Source organism: Amphiura filiformis, chromosome 10 (genome assembly GCF_039555335.1).
Source record: "Amphiura filiformis chromosome 10, Afil_fr2py, whole genome shotgun sequence".
In the NCBI taxonomy this organism is placed as follows: Eukaryota; Metazoa; Echinodermata; class Ophiuroidea; order Amphilepidida; family Amphiuridae; genus Amphiura; species Amphiura filiformis.
The window spans coordinates 22,581,303-22,596,740 of NC_092637.1; the positions used below are offsets into that span (position 1 = coordinate 22,581,303).

Below are 15,438 nucleotides of genomic sequence, written 5' to 3' on the forward strand. Positions count from 1 at the left end.
CCTGAGTATATGATTCTTGTTACAAACTAATTTTTGCTCCATTATATTCTGTTTATTGCTATTTGATGTTAATTATTAGTTTGGAGCAATGGTTCATTTGTATTAACTATTCACTACTGGTTTTCCATTTACCAATGTTGCATGAAAACACGTGATGTAAATGATGTTGTGCTCCTGAGTATGTGATTCTTGTTACAAATTAATATTTGCTCCATTATATTCTGTTTATTGCTATTTGAAGTTAATTATTAGTTTGGAGCAATGGTTCATTTGTATTAACTATTCACTACTGGTTTTCCATTTACCAATGTTGCATGAAAACACGTGATGTAACTGATGTTGTGCTCCTGAGTATGTGATTCTTGTTACAAATTAATTTTTGCTCCATTATATTCTGCTTATTGCTATTTGAAGTTAATTATTGGTTTGGATCAATGGTTCATTTGTATTAAATATCGTTGGTTTACATCTTTATGCTGCTTGCATTTATCTTACACAAACATCACTGAGTGAAAGTTCTTGTGCTATTCCATCATATTCACTCTTATTAATGTTGCTTATGATTACTCCTGATCGATCAACAAATTCATGTATGAGACAGTGTATCTTTCCTAAATTGTATAAATATTACTCTGTATTGTATTAATGGTCTGTAGTAGAGTAATCAACCCTATTGCCATGAAACCGTTTTTTCACTTATCACCATCTTACGTCATTTTACAATACTGGGTTTACCAACATCCCATAGATAGATTCAGAATCACAATACTTTACACCAGCTAATTCGTTGATAGTATTCACCAATCACCAGCTAATCGTTGATAGTATTCATCTATCACCAGCTAATCGTTGATAGTATTCATCAATCACCAGCTAATCGTTGGTAGTATTCATCAATCACCAGCTAATCGTTGGTAGTATTCATCAATCAACTGATACGTGTATGTCTTTCATAATTTAACAGCGAGCAATTGTCCCTGACCTCAATCCATTCTGTTAGCCGTCCTTGCGTGACATCCCACAATAAGATCCACCTCTCTCATTTCAATCCAGGTGCTTCCTAATTAGTCTAGTTAGGATACCATTGCATCCTCGCATTCGGCTTTCAGGTTTTGTGATTCACATGAATGGCATTGTATTTATATGTGAATGACATGCATGTATCGATAATATGTTAATCATATTGTACTGAATTTCTTGCACGTATTGTTGCTGTTTCTGTCAAATGGGACTATATAGTCCCTTAATACTGGGCTGATCACCACCCCATAGATTGATTATGATATAAATGTTTTTCAGCTAATCGTTGAACGTAATCAGCTGATTCGTGTAGGTCTTTCACAGTTTAACAGCTTGCATTTGTCCCTGGACACAATCTATCCTGTTTGTCATTCATGCGTGCCACCCCAAATTAGGATTCATCTGCCCTATTTGAATCCATGTGTTCCATTTTTTTCTCTTGCTCGAGGATTCAATAATCCCCCCAATCGGTTTCGTGGCTTTGTGAATTCTATGAATGGCTTCGTAGCGTGAACGACCTGCATGTATCGGTGATCTGTTGGCCATCGATAGTATATCATTCAAATAACAGCTGAAGTTGCAATATATTTATTTCATGTATTATATTAATCAAATGGGACTATAAGTCCCTTTATACTTACTCCATACCATATATTGTTTGTTAACTCTACCATGAATTTATTTATATCTTCATGGTTTTATATTGTTCTTGTAACATGGCTCCTTCTCCTCTTTTTCTTTAGGAATTACCCCCCCCCCTTACCACCACATCCAACTTTACTGGTTTTTTACCAGTTTTCACCTTAATTTAATTTTCTGCCCGCACTTTTTGTCCCGTTCGCACCATGTCCGATTTGTCTAACTTTATGTCAGAACATCAATTTATTCCATCTAAATTCAACAGCGTACTCAATCCCCAATCCCAAACTTCAGATAATTCCTGTAATATTGACCATAACCTACACTGTGACTGTAAATACTATGATACAAACTCAATTATTAGTGAAGGTGCCCTCCACCAAAATAATTTTTCGCTTTTCCATCACAACACAAGAAGCATAAATAAAAAAGCAAACATTATTGTGGACTATATTTCTATTCTGAATCATGATTTTGACATTATAGGTTTTACAGAAACCTGGTTCAATTCAACTGATGAGTCCAATTTAATTGACCTTGATCACTACGACAGAATAGACTGCATACGCCCATCGAGATCTGGTGGAGGTGCGTCCCTATTCATCAATTCTAAGCATAATTTCATTCAAAGACCCGACCTTAAAATAAAAGCCCCTGACTGCGATTCTGTTTTCGTCGAAATTCCCGATAAAAATATAATTGTTGGCGATGTTTATAAACCAGACCATGTGGATTACCATCAATTCATTTCTGACCTTGAATCAGCCCTGAACACTATCTCAAATGAAAGAGAAAAAAAAGTTTTATACTAGGCGATTTTAATATTGATCTCTTAAAATTTGACCAAAGCCATCAGGTCAACACCTTTGTTAATCTAATGTACGCCTATTCATTTTTCCCCTGTATTGATCGACCCACCCGAGTATACACAACCAAGAACGGTACCACAATCTCACTCATCGATAATATTTTCACAAATAACATCGATAACCAAATAACATCTGGTAACTTGGTTACAGATCTCTCGGACCATTTCCCAAATTTTGTTTCTGTAAAAGGCTCTCGTTTCGATAATAGTTCTCAACCCATCACAAAACAAACCAGGCAATTAAGACCGAATAATATTAAAGGTTTTAAAAATTCCCTTTCGCTCGTTAATTGGGACTTTGTACTCCAAGATGAAAATCCCGAAAACTCATACACGAAATTCATTAACAAAACCACTGACCTGTTAGATATCCACTGCCCAATAAAAACAACTAAAATGTCTAAACGTAAATCACCACGTAAGCCCTGGATCACCATAGGCCTTGTTAAATCAATTAGAACTAAAGATAAATTATATAAAAAGTACATAACTAAACCTACAGCTGAAAATAAACTAAAATATACTAAATATAGAAATATACTAAATAATTTACTACGTACAGCCAAAAAATCCCATATTACCGCTCAAATTGAATCAAACAAATTTAACATGAAAGAAACTTGGAAAACGTTAAATAATCTTTTAGGTAGAAATAGGCGTACCAAATTACCGGACTTCTTTAAAGATAAAGATGGCGAAAAAAATACCGATTCAACTAAAATAGCCGATAACTTCAACATCTTTTTTACCAATATAGGCACCAAACTAGCTGATAAAATAACTACTCCGGACGATGACTACATTTCCCCACTAAATTCAATAAATCAACAAAACAGTATTTTCCTTAACCCAACATCCCCCGAGGAAATAATTAATATCACTAAAAAACTTAAGGCTAGCAATAGTAGTGGCTTTGATAATATAAGTACTAAACTACTCAAAACAATAATTAATGAAATAGCTCCTATTATTACACATATATTCAATAGATCTTTACTAACGGGCATTGTCCCATCTTTACTAAAAATCGCCAAAGTAATTCCCATTTTTAAATCAGGTGATAATCAAATTTACAGTAATTATAGGCCGATTTCAATACTACCTGCTGTCTCCAAAATACTTGAAAAAATAATTTACACCCGGCTTTTTGACTTCATTGCAAAAAATAATATATTAAGCCCCCACCAATATGGTTTTAGACCAAACAGATCCACCTACATGGCGATGAACGACCTCTATTGCAAAATTACCAGTGCATTAGACGACAAACTTCATAGTCTTGGAATATTCCTAGATCTAAGCAAGGCCTTTGATACCCTTAACCACGATATACTTCTCCACAAACTAAATAGTTACGGTATCAGAGGTCTTGCCAATCTATGGATAAAAAATTATCTTTCTGAAAGAAAACAGTATGTCGTTTATAATCATCATAAATCTGTTGAAGGTGATATAATTTGTGGTGTTCCCCAGGGATCAATCATTGGGCCACTTTTATTCCTTTTATATATAAACGACCTCCCACTCTCATCACCTTCCTCCCATTTTATTATTTTTGCTGACGACACAAATATTCTTTTCTCCCACAAAGACCGAAACAACTAGAAAAATTAATAAACATAGAACTTAAGAAAATTTGAACTGGTTTAAACTAAATAAGCTTTCTTTAAATATAGACAAAACTAACTTCATGATCTTTAAAAATAAATATAGCAATAAACCTGATCATAATTTTAACATTGAGATTGATAACAAACACATTCAAAAAGTTGAAGTAACTAAATTTCTTGGAATTTTAATTGATAACAACCTTTCATGGAAGACCCATACCTCCCACATATCCAAAATAGTTTCAAAATATAATGGCATAATCAGAAAAGTCAGACCATTCTTAAACCAGGATTCCCTCCAAACACTATATAACACTCTGGTTCTGCCATACTTATCCTACTGTACACTGGTATGGGGTGACAAAAATAATACTAATTTAGAATCCCTCTTTATCATGCAAAAAAAATCATCAGAACATGTACTTTTCACTTTGGCTGGATCATACAACTCCTCTTTTATTTCCTTAAAAAACTAAAATTCGTGATATTTACACATTTCAACTTGCAACGCATATGTATCGTTACCACCATGACCTCCTACCACACGACTTACCAACTAATCATTTTATGACTAATTCTGATATCCATAATTACAAGACCAGACAGGCCCTTGACCTTTACATCGCGACAACAAACACACAGCTAGCTAAAAATACAATCAAAACCCAGGGACCTACCACTTGGAATTCACTGAAAGACAAAATTAAAAACTCTTGTTCCCTTTCCTCCTTTAAAAAAAATTTGACGACTTGCATTCTGGATCAATACCATTCTGAGAAAATCAATAATGAGTACGCATCAGTCACATAAATCTCCCTAATCCCCATGGATGTTTGCCCTGCACCCTCATTTTTTTCTGGATGTTTTACAAAACAATATTTTTCTTCATAATATTCATGGGGTACACACATGTTTCTAAGTAATATCACATCCTATTAATGTTATTATTATTTCATAGATACATTAGTTCATTTATTCAAATTAATTATTTATAAATCTTTGTGGTTTTTTTTTCTAATGTATAATTTATGTTGTAACTCTGGGTGCCATCAGCCTCACGCCTAGCGTTTTTGATGGCATCCACATCACATGTATTTAAAATGTAATTGTTATTATAAAAAACTTTTGATATTTATGATATCTTGCTCTTTACTTAACTTTAATTATATTTAATATGTAATATCTTGTTTTATGATATATATTGTTATATGTGATGGAAAAAAATAAAATTGAATTGAATTGAATTGAATTGAATGGGTAGATATCATATCTGCTTCATGTATAGGCTGAATGTTATTTCCATTGCAGATGCATAAGCCAAATTTAGCCAATGCATTTATTTTGCTTTATTTTATTTTCAAGAAATATAAATTTTGTTCTGTCCGTACCCCTATCTAGATAAACAGTAACTTTTTACATTATATCTTCAAAACAAAAAACAAATGCTTAGCAAATCATTTGAGGAATAAGGTATCGTAAAAAAATCAAGAACCTTCATTTGTGACCATTTTTGAAATCACCTTTGTATGTTTTTTTCTCTTGCTGTTTCAGCTATACTCCATGGGAATGCATGGACCAAATGTGCATAACAGATTTTTTGATAAAATTTATGGTGTTATCGTACATGAAAATGGGACTATATGCTGCAATGGTGATGTGAGTAGAAATAACTAAGAAATAACTCTTTACAAATTTACAAATTCCTCACAACAGATAAAGTAATCTGCAGCTAAAAGAATGCCAGTTAATTATATAATTACTGCAGGCATTACCATGATTTGCAGTTATTAAAGCAATAGTAACCAGACGATTGTGGTCTATATCATTTTAATACGGCAACAGCCAATATCGTAAGCAAAAAACAAACAATGTGATGGCAACGCTGCTTGTCACATTGGATGCTATATTTTCCCCTGAGAGGTGCATTTTTGGCTTAAATTTTGGATTAAAAATAAATAGGAATTCAAAAATTCGAGAATCCTGCTTGGCAGTCTAACATTCTAACCATTGCACCAACCACCCAATGTTACAGATATGCACATGTTTTGTCTACACATGTATATCATAACATGTCGTCGCCGCCACACACGAAAAAGAGTGAAAAACAATACTTTATATTACTATTGCATCCCAATGGATTTAGAATAGTAATATATTGCTTGATAACATAGATACACTTTTGGAATTAATTGTCATAGTTTTGTGTTTACGTGGTAAACCAATGACGATGTCAAAATTTGGTCAATCTTGACCCCCGGATAGTAACATTTGCTGAGAAGCACCCCCCCAATTTTTTTTCTAAATTTTTACACGATTGTAATGTATACTATATAATAAACTTGCTTACCATGGAAAAATCAAAGCTTTATGTACTGTAATTGTGACAATATGAAAATGTTATTTATTGTTTAAATTGTATATTGCATGAATTTGTTTCTGTTTGCAGCATGCACCAGCTGATGGTATTGTTTTAGTGAATCATTTCTATTGGATACATCAGAACCTAATTGACACGGCAGGCGCTTGGCCAGTAAGTATATATTCTTGCACCTCATAAATATTCATGAGCAAATCATGCCACTTATTGGTCATTCACAAACTACCTATTTCACTGCGCGATTGTTTTCCCTATCTACATGACAACCTCTTCCCCATAGCCAAAATTTGGTTTAATAAAACAAATACTACATGGTTTTATATCAGGAAATAGGGCAACTATTTCCCCTGGGGTGGGGCCCATGGGGGGTCACTGGGGTTTAGCAGTTTTTTAGGGTATAGTTTTTTTGGATTGCTGCAGTCAAAAGGCCCTATCTAGTCCGGCTAAGAATATTTTAGTTACCTCAGTAAAACTTAATGTTACAATTATATAAAACATCCAGTTTTAGATTAGAAAATAAGTTAACTGCCAGATTATTTCCTAAACATATTTTACAAATTCTGGCTAGAAAAGAGTGGTGCAAGATCCATGTACATTAATTCTGTAGGCCATGAGTGCAAAATATTGTAAGATCACCATAAGTCGAGTTAAAATCGTTCGGGCACAGTCGGACAACTGATTTATGGGCTTGAGGCTGCCCGATTGGGCAAGCCTATTTTTAATAATTTGTCAGAGCATGTATACCAGTCTGGAATTGGGCTATTCCAGTTGAAATCCATACACCCCCTATGGAAGACATGAACTTAATCTCACACACAGGGGGTGTAGATTTGAAAAGGAGTGACTCATTTAGTAACTCCCATTTGAAATTCACACTCCCTGTGTGGAAGATTCAGGTCATGTCTTCTATAGAGTTTGCATGGATTTTAACTGGAATAACCTATTTTGTCAACAGACCATTGGAACAGCCTAGAATAGTCCTTGTGGAAATGAGGGTACGAGGATATGCGGCAGATTCGGGGTGCATTTCTTCCATTTAGTTTAGACTCGAGGGACATTTTTTAACATTTTGGTTTATTGATAGCCCTCAAATTATGTGTGTTTTTTCAAAAAAATGCTAATTTTTCTTTATTTGTTAGCAAAGTTTGCAAAAATTTTACCATTATTTTCGGGTCTGTTTTTCATCAAATTTAGTTTAAAGTCAGGTAGCTTTTCAGAGGCCACACCACACATCCCTACCCAAACCGAAGTTGAGAAACCCCCCTCCTGGGATTGCAAGTTGTAATTTTGTCAATTTCTTGACTGTATTACGTGACTTACTTCTGTAGGGTTCAAATAGTGTCACACCAGATCTACCTATGCCAGAGAGGATGGTATTCACAGTTGATGAACGGGTGAAGAATGACTTGGCACATGCAACAGAAACATACAACAAAAATGTAAGTTACCCAAATCATAATGATAAAAATGTCATGATTTAGAGGTAAAATCAAAATATTAATGGAACCCTATTGTTGTAGTCGGAGTGTGTTGTGATTACTTGGACATTCTTCAACATCCCTCAGATCAACACTGCAGTGAAAAATTGCTGTTGCGGTGAAAGGAAAAGTTAACAGAATTTATAATAGCCAAAGGGTTTCATCAGGTTAGTTGATCAATCAGCTAGTATGAAAAACATGTTTTTTTGCTGACTTTCTCATAGCCTTGATGAGGTTATTGGTACATCTGCTTGGAACATGAACCTCGATGTACTGAGCCCAGGGGCATCGCTAGACCAATGTGATTCGGGGGGTGTACAGGATGTTTTGCCGACGGAAATCAATGTTTGCCGCCTTCCTCAACAGCCCAAAAAGGTTGCCCCAATTTTTTTTTCGGTGGTTTGAAAAAGTGAAGAGCCCCCAAAAAAAAAAAAGGATATAGGCGCTAAGCGCCCTAAAAGGGCTAAAACGTTGGAGTCAAAAAATTTATGAGTAACTACTATAACATTAACAATAGCTATATTACGTAACAACAGCACAATTAATACCCTTGCAATTTGCCCACAATCACACATAGCTTTGACTACATTTGCCCACAATCACATGGATTTTTCCAAAAAACAGTCAATTTTGGCCGACAAAATTGTCTATTGGGGGGTGTCACCCCCCCTCTTCTAGCAACGGCCCTGACTGAGCCACACTCAAATTCAAACTAATTTGGTTCATAGGGTTTCATTGATCTTTCGGTTTGCTCCCTTAATTGTGCTAATCAATTGAGCAGATTTTCTGCACCTTAAACATATAATAATAATAATAATAATAAAACAGCATTTATATAGCGCATTGTGAATCTCAGATTCCTCAATGCGCTTTACAGATTTAAAACTACCAAACTTAATTTACAATAAATGATTTTAACTTAAGAATTATACAAACAATAATATGCATAAAACAGCAGACCAGCTGCAAGCAAACAACATTAGAATGGCAAGAATAACACCAGTGAGAGGCCCACCGACAAAATCCCCAGGGGGACTGTCGGTGCACCTCACACCGGCATCATCAATACATCAATATACAAGATAAAAATACAGTTTAACATAATAAAAATGACACTAATAATCTCAAAAAAGGTACACAACCATCTCCATCCAAAGATGGAGATGCCAGTGTAGACTGTGTGAGAGACTCATCGATGTAAACACATCCATGAGCCTCCCACACACAAACAAAATTATACTCAACAGCAGAAATACATGGCATAACCAATCTAAACTCAAGCAAAAACAAAACCTACTCCATCCAAAGGATGGGCGGGGTACATATTGTTGCTTACATATTGTAAGCAACAAGATTTTGATGGGTGCATAGTTGGATTGAAATGGTTGTTGAGCTTTCATCATCAGGTGTGACTCTGAATCAATATTCAGTCCTGAAGAAGAAGTCAGAGTCACACCTGACAAAGGTTCAATGACCTTTTCAATCCAACGATGCTTCTATTGAAAAAAGTTTCTTAAATGTATTCGTGTCCTAAAAGCTTCTTTACTAATTTATCCCCAATAATTTCTTATAAATTCAAATTGCCAGGAAGTGTTTTTCCTAAAATTTCTCCTGAAAGGTCTATTGTAACAAATTCAGCCTGAGAAGTTGCACAGGTTAGATGTCAGTAGACAAAACAGATAGTGCACTTACTTGTGTACGTTTCAGCACCACCTGTTACCTTTATCAACACTTGATGAGTAGTGGCTGCTGTGTATTATGAATGGAATTTTCAACTGTCTGTTGTTTGCAAAATAGAAAGCAAGTCAAAATGTTCTTGATGTTTCTTGCATTCAGGGTACTTTTAATTTGTTTGGGATGTGTGTGCATGGATGTAAGAGTTCCGGATTTTTTGGAATTCCAGATTTATTATAATTCAAATAAAAATGTTCTGGAGAAAAAAATTATTATTGTGCGTTCCAGCTACAGTCTCAATTGGTGACGTCACACTGGACAAACTCCATTGACTGTGAGTGGCGGTTCATGAATGCAGTAGCGCAAATAAATCTGAAATCAATCATTTGAACCGGGCACCTGTCTCATCAAATCCCTCTAATACCTCTGACAGAGGTGTCATTAATTAATGTTGGAATACATGTAGATAATAACTCCCATTAATTGGTTTTTTTCTGGAGAAAAAAAGTATTAACCATTATGTAATGTTTGGGCTAGTCTTCATAAAATATACATTTTTCCAAATAAAACTGCTGCCAATGAAAGTTTCTCAAAAACAAAATGTTTGGGAAATTGAGCTAACTTGAGGAACTTTTGAGCAATGAAAACAAGGTTTCAGATAGAGAATGGATCATGGATTCACTGGTGCTCTAGATGTAGGCTTATATAATGAGGTTGTGTAGTGCATCCCTGATTATTAAATGGTTTATATGAAGCATCTTGGGCCACTGTGATTAAACTCCATATATTGCGTTCTTTTGTGTGTTTTTTGCATTCTTTACTTAAACATATTTAGGTACCTCCACTGTGAGGTATACTGTTTTTACAATGTCCGTAGGTATGGAATGATCTTCCTCCATCCCTCATTGCAGCTCTATCCGTAGAAGCATTTCAGCGTGGACTTGCTGGCATCCAGCTTCCATAATTGCTGATGCTGTTTTTACTTGCACGAAGTACTGTATAAAATAAACTTTCTTTGATCATGCTCATCACTAGCACTTTAGTTCACCTTGCCATATTAATATTCAAGGTGCAGTAATACTCAATTTTGAGGGATGCCTGTATCTAATGAATATGAAGATGTGTGTACGTACCATCATACATCTCTTGAATGGATAAGCAGACTGATTTCAGATTTTCAGGATTGGTAGGCCACGGTCAGAAACTCTGGTTACTTTTGTTTAGGTATGACAGGTCTGGAAAGTTTAAAAATGAAGAAAAAAATATATATCAATAATCGGATTTGAAGCTGAAAGTTATTTGATAAACATCTGCTTGGGTTAGATGAAACAATTTTGACTTGGTTTCCTTTTGCAGGCTTCAGATGTGGAATTACTGCATGACATCATTACACACTTGGAGGAGGTATACTTTTGTGCACTCTATAATCTCACTTTTAAGGCACAGTTTAGAAAGCTCTATTTAATTGTACTTTGCTGTAAGAAATAAAGGATACTGCAGTATCATTTACAACACAATAATGTGTTTGAGGCAGTAAAATCATAGATAATTATAGTGAGGTGCAGCCAAATCCATTATTTCCATTTTTTTCTGCCGAGGACACATTGTTTGCGTGTAAAGGATAATGCTACACCTTATATTTTATTACCGCAAAATCTTGCGATTTAAGGAGAAAATACTAATTCTTTGCCCAAATAATTTAAGTTGTTTATTTCAAGGTGGAGGGCGTACATATGACAGCGGGGATCACAGAAAGCTTAACCAAGCGTAATGCTATGTGTAGAATGTACTGCTACGCTTAACTGTGTTTTATTGCAGAATAGTGTGCCCTCAGGTGATGCATTGAGCTTAACCCATTTAAAATCCATACTCTCCCTGTATAAGATTTTGGAAAGAACTTCTATTCATAGTGAATGCAATTAGCACATTGGCTAACTCTATTTGAAACTTACCCTCCTTCTATGGAAGATCCAAGTTGAATCTTTCTCAGAGGGTGTATGAAATTCAAAGGAGCTGCCTAATGTGTTAATTCCATTTGAAATTTATACCCCCCTGTGGAAGATATTTCCAAAATCTTCCACAGGGGGAGTGTGGATTTTAAATGGATTAGTCCATTTGGAGAAATGGCAGTGCAGGATTTTGGACTGTAGAGGTATAGAATTGAGTATAATAGGTTGAGTTTTGGTACCCAAAGCATTATAGAGTCTTTCATCTCTGGCAGTGCTGTACATAGGAATCTGAACTGTGTCTTTAAAGGGAGATTGCATGGGAGATTAGCTAAGGATTCTTTGTGGCAAAATAGTCTTAATATTTTTGAATCTAATTATGTCATATTTTGATTTCAAAGTTTTCATAGTAATAATAATATGTCATATTTTCTTTTAACATTAATATCCTTTGCATCTGCTTTTAGTTATTTTACCTGTCAGATAAATCACAATAGTATACTTTCTTTCCTGGTACCAACATTGTAGAGAAATTTCCGAAATCCTGTTAGGGTTAAGGTTAACCCTAACCCTTTACCCTAACCCTAACGGGATATCGGACTGACGAGGGTTCGGACTGATGAAGTTTCAGACTGACTGGGTGTCCCCCATGCACTGACTGAAATGATCAAGCTTAAAGATGCAAATTATACTTCGCTTTCGTGCTAATGCAGACTAATGCCAGAGGTACACTATCTGCCTTCCATGAGCAACAAACCAAGATGGTGGGTTTGTCATAGCGTTACATATGGTACAATTTTGAGTTGATAAACTTTGGTTATAATATCGTTGACACTAAAAGAGAGTTATAACTGAATTCATAGCTTCATGTACGTCTTAGGATTTATAGCCAAAGCGTAGGAGATAATGGACACTTGCTCTTTCATAAAATTGAATCTTTAAGGCAAGAGCATTACAAATGGTATCAGAAATGGGAAGCAAAAGTACGATGAAAGTAAATTATAATCTGAGATTATATTGAAAAGACTAGTTTGCTAATAGGACCTACTTCTCTGTTTGGTACACCCACTGTAGAGCATGTTACCATTGCTGTTTGCAGTTTTTCTTTAATTTTAGTGTAGCTGTTCTTTCTGTATAATAATGTATAGCCACATTTCATGTAGTGATGCCGATTCATTTTCTGTCCAGCCGGGGGCACTTACCACCCAGCAATTTACAAAATCAGCTTAATGCAAAAAAAAAATTGATACTCGCACAAACCTGTGATCATTTAAACAATTTTGATATCCTGGATCCATCCCTGAATGTATAATTGCATAGAAAAAAATAGTTGTACATACAATCATGACCATTTTTGGATAACTTAGAAAACTTTGGAAGTAAAGAATTTTCAAATCACAGAGCAACAATATCAGCCCAGGACAAAGATGGAATTCAATGTTGATGTTTTAATTTAATGGGCTTCTACATTTAAAATGATGATCAAACTCTAGTCTACAATAATTGCATTTTTAAACCCAAAATGTCAAAGAAACCATTTTCCGTCCCCCAGCGGTGTAATTAATGCTGTCAGGATTTATGATCCAAGTCCTCAACACAGAAGACTTAGCTTTTGGCAAGAAAAATGAGGAAAGCCATGTACATCAAACAAGCAACTAGTCTCACCCTGAATGGGGAGAGCCAAGAAACTTATATTTACAGCTATGATAACACAGGGATGAATAGTCTTGTTTAAAGCAGCTAACTCATGATAATTCTTGATGCGGGTAGAAGTTTCTTTCTTGGCCATCATTAATGTTTCATAGTATATTAATCATTCATATCATATGATGCAAAAGCACATTTATAATCGAATTGTTCGTTTTTACTGTTACTTTTTCTAACCGGGTCAAATTGTGAAATTTAGATTCAAGAAGCAAAACGATATTATAATACGTACCAACTATGTTGACACCTAGATCACACTGGACAATTTCCATTCAGTGTCAGAGGAGGTTTGTGGGTGTGAAGGCAATGGAGCAAGTAAACATGTTATCAATAGAGCATTGATTCCAGGCCTCGAAATAAGCCAGAATTTCTGAGGGCCATTGGAGCCCTCGATATTAAATGTTTGAGGGCCCTCACAAATTTTTGTGGGCCCTGAATTTGGGCCATTGGTTTTAACCTATGAAAAAAAAAAAAAGTGAAAAAATGGTTATTTTTTTGTGGGCCATTTAACCCTCACTGATTTTCGGGTTTTTGGGCCCTCCTTATTTCAAGCCCTGATTGATTTGCTCTGAATTGAACAGGACACCTGTCTCATCAAACCACTCTGATACCTTTTTGAAAGTGATATAGGTGTCATCGAAGTCAGAACAGATAATAACTTATATTTACTGGCATTGTTAAAGGTCATAACTTAACAAATTAGTAAGAATTTACCTATGTATATCATGAAATCCTCCATAGCCCTGGATAAATCAAATTGTGCCACATTTATACACCTATCAGTTTTAAGATACACTATGAGACTCCAGGGAGGGTACATTATGGATGCGTCCCTTACCGGCAAAACACTATTTGGTAAGGCCACGCCCAAGAAACAAAGGTGCATATACATTTTTGTAGAAGTCGTGAGTGTGTTATATGGTGTCAATATGGACAGCAGTGCCTTGGCCAACATGTAGGTGTTGCAAAAGTCTTTGACCTTTTTAGTAGACCAGATTTGCAAAACAAGGCCATATCAAAACATATTTGTACTCTTTGAACCCCCACTGGGCTGTAGTGGTTTGGTAAATATTTTAAAGGTCAAATTATACAGGCAATTTTATTCAAATGAAGGACAAACCTCAATTTCTAGCTAAGACCAATGTCAATGTTCATCCCTTTACAGAAGATGTCTATTATTAAATTGTTTTTACATGCAGGTGCGTCAGTTGTATGTGAATGTAAGTCATACATTTCATGGCATATAAAAGTATGATACACTTCAGACAAATGATGCACCCTTCCTGGGGGTCTCATATGTGTATCTTATCAACTGATATCTACATTGTGCTGAAGTCTAAAAAGCTTTATTGATCATCAGTACAATTTGTGTTCTTGTGTGCATGCGCAATTTAGTATCATGAATGATGTGATGCATGTAACATACCAGTTAAGAACACCTACCTATACAAGCAGTCCTAGATTTAAGTTCAGCAAGCACTTACAGTATGTGAAGAGTTATATTCACTGCTTGGTTATTACACCAATAGTGTATTGATGTGATATACAAGCAGTGAATGCATAGATTGAGCTATAGGGTCCACAAGTTATAAGTTCCCCCCTAAATACTTTTTAAAATAAATCAAAAAATATTTGACAGAATGCAAATGTGTAAAAAGGTATGGGTAGCCGTATTTGTTTTACACATATGGACCAAATTATAGCATCACACGTCATTGCGTTCAGTCACAATGGTTCATTATGTCAAAAAAGAGACTGTTTTAAACAGTGTTAAGTTGCATATGAGTCCATAGGAGTCAGCTCTCAAACAATGCAGTAGGCCAGGTCTATTCATGTGTTTGTTAAAGAAAACCTGACTGCTATGGATTCAGGTGCCACTTTTAAAACAGTCTCTTTTCTTACACAATTGACCATTGTGACTGAAAGCACTGACGTGTGGCGCTATAAATTGATCCACATGTGTAAAACAAATAGGGCTATACATATCTTTTTAGATTTTGTAAAAAAATATTTTTAGACTTATTCTACAAAGTATTAGGGGCAAACTTGTGTTAAGTTGTGGACCGTATACAATGTAGTTGAATTCCATACACCCCCTATGGATTACAAGACCTTAATT

At 35.2% G+C, this 15,438-nt stretch overlaps 1 protein-coding gene across 3 annotated transcripts in view; it reads left to right on the forward strand.

Annotated features, from left to right (window-relative positions):
* The window catches only part of LOC140162650 (peroxisomal carnitine O-octanoyltransferase-like), a 61,579-nt gene that overhangs the window by 33,958 nt on the left and 12,183 nt on the right, over nt 1–15,438 (forward strand). For 2 of the 3 annotated variants that reach the window (XM_072185928.1, XM_072185930.1), the window contains exons 9-12: nt 5,689–5,793; nt 6,584–6,667; nt 7,843–7,953; nt 11,023–11,070. In XM_072185928.1, coding sequence (XP_072042029.1) covers nt 5,689–5,793; nt 6,584–6,667; nt 7,843–7,953; nt 11,023–11,070 — 348 coding nt within the window. The remainder of the gene's footprint in view (nt 1–5,688; nt 5,794–6,583; nt 6,668–7,842; nt 7,954–11,022; nt 11,071–15,438) is intronic. The other variant, XM_072185929.1, reaches the window with a different exon arrangement.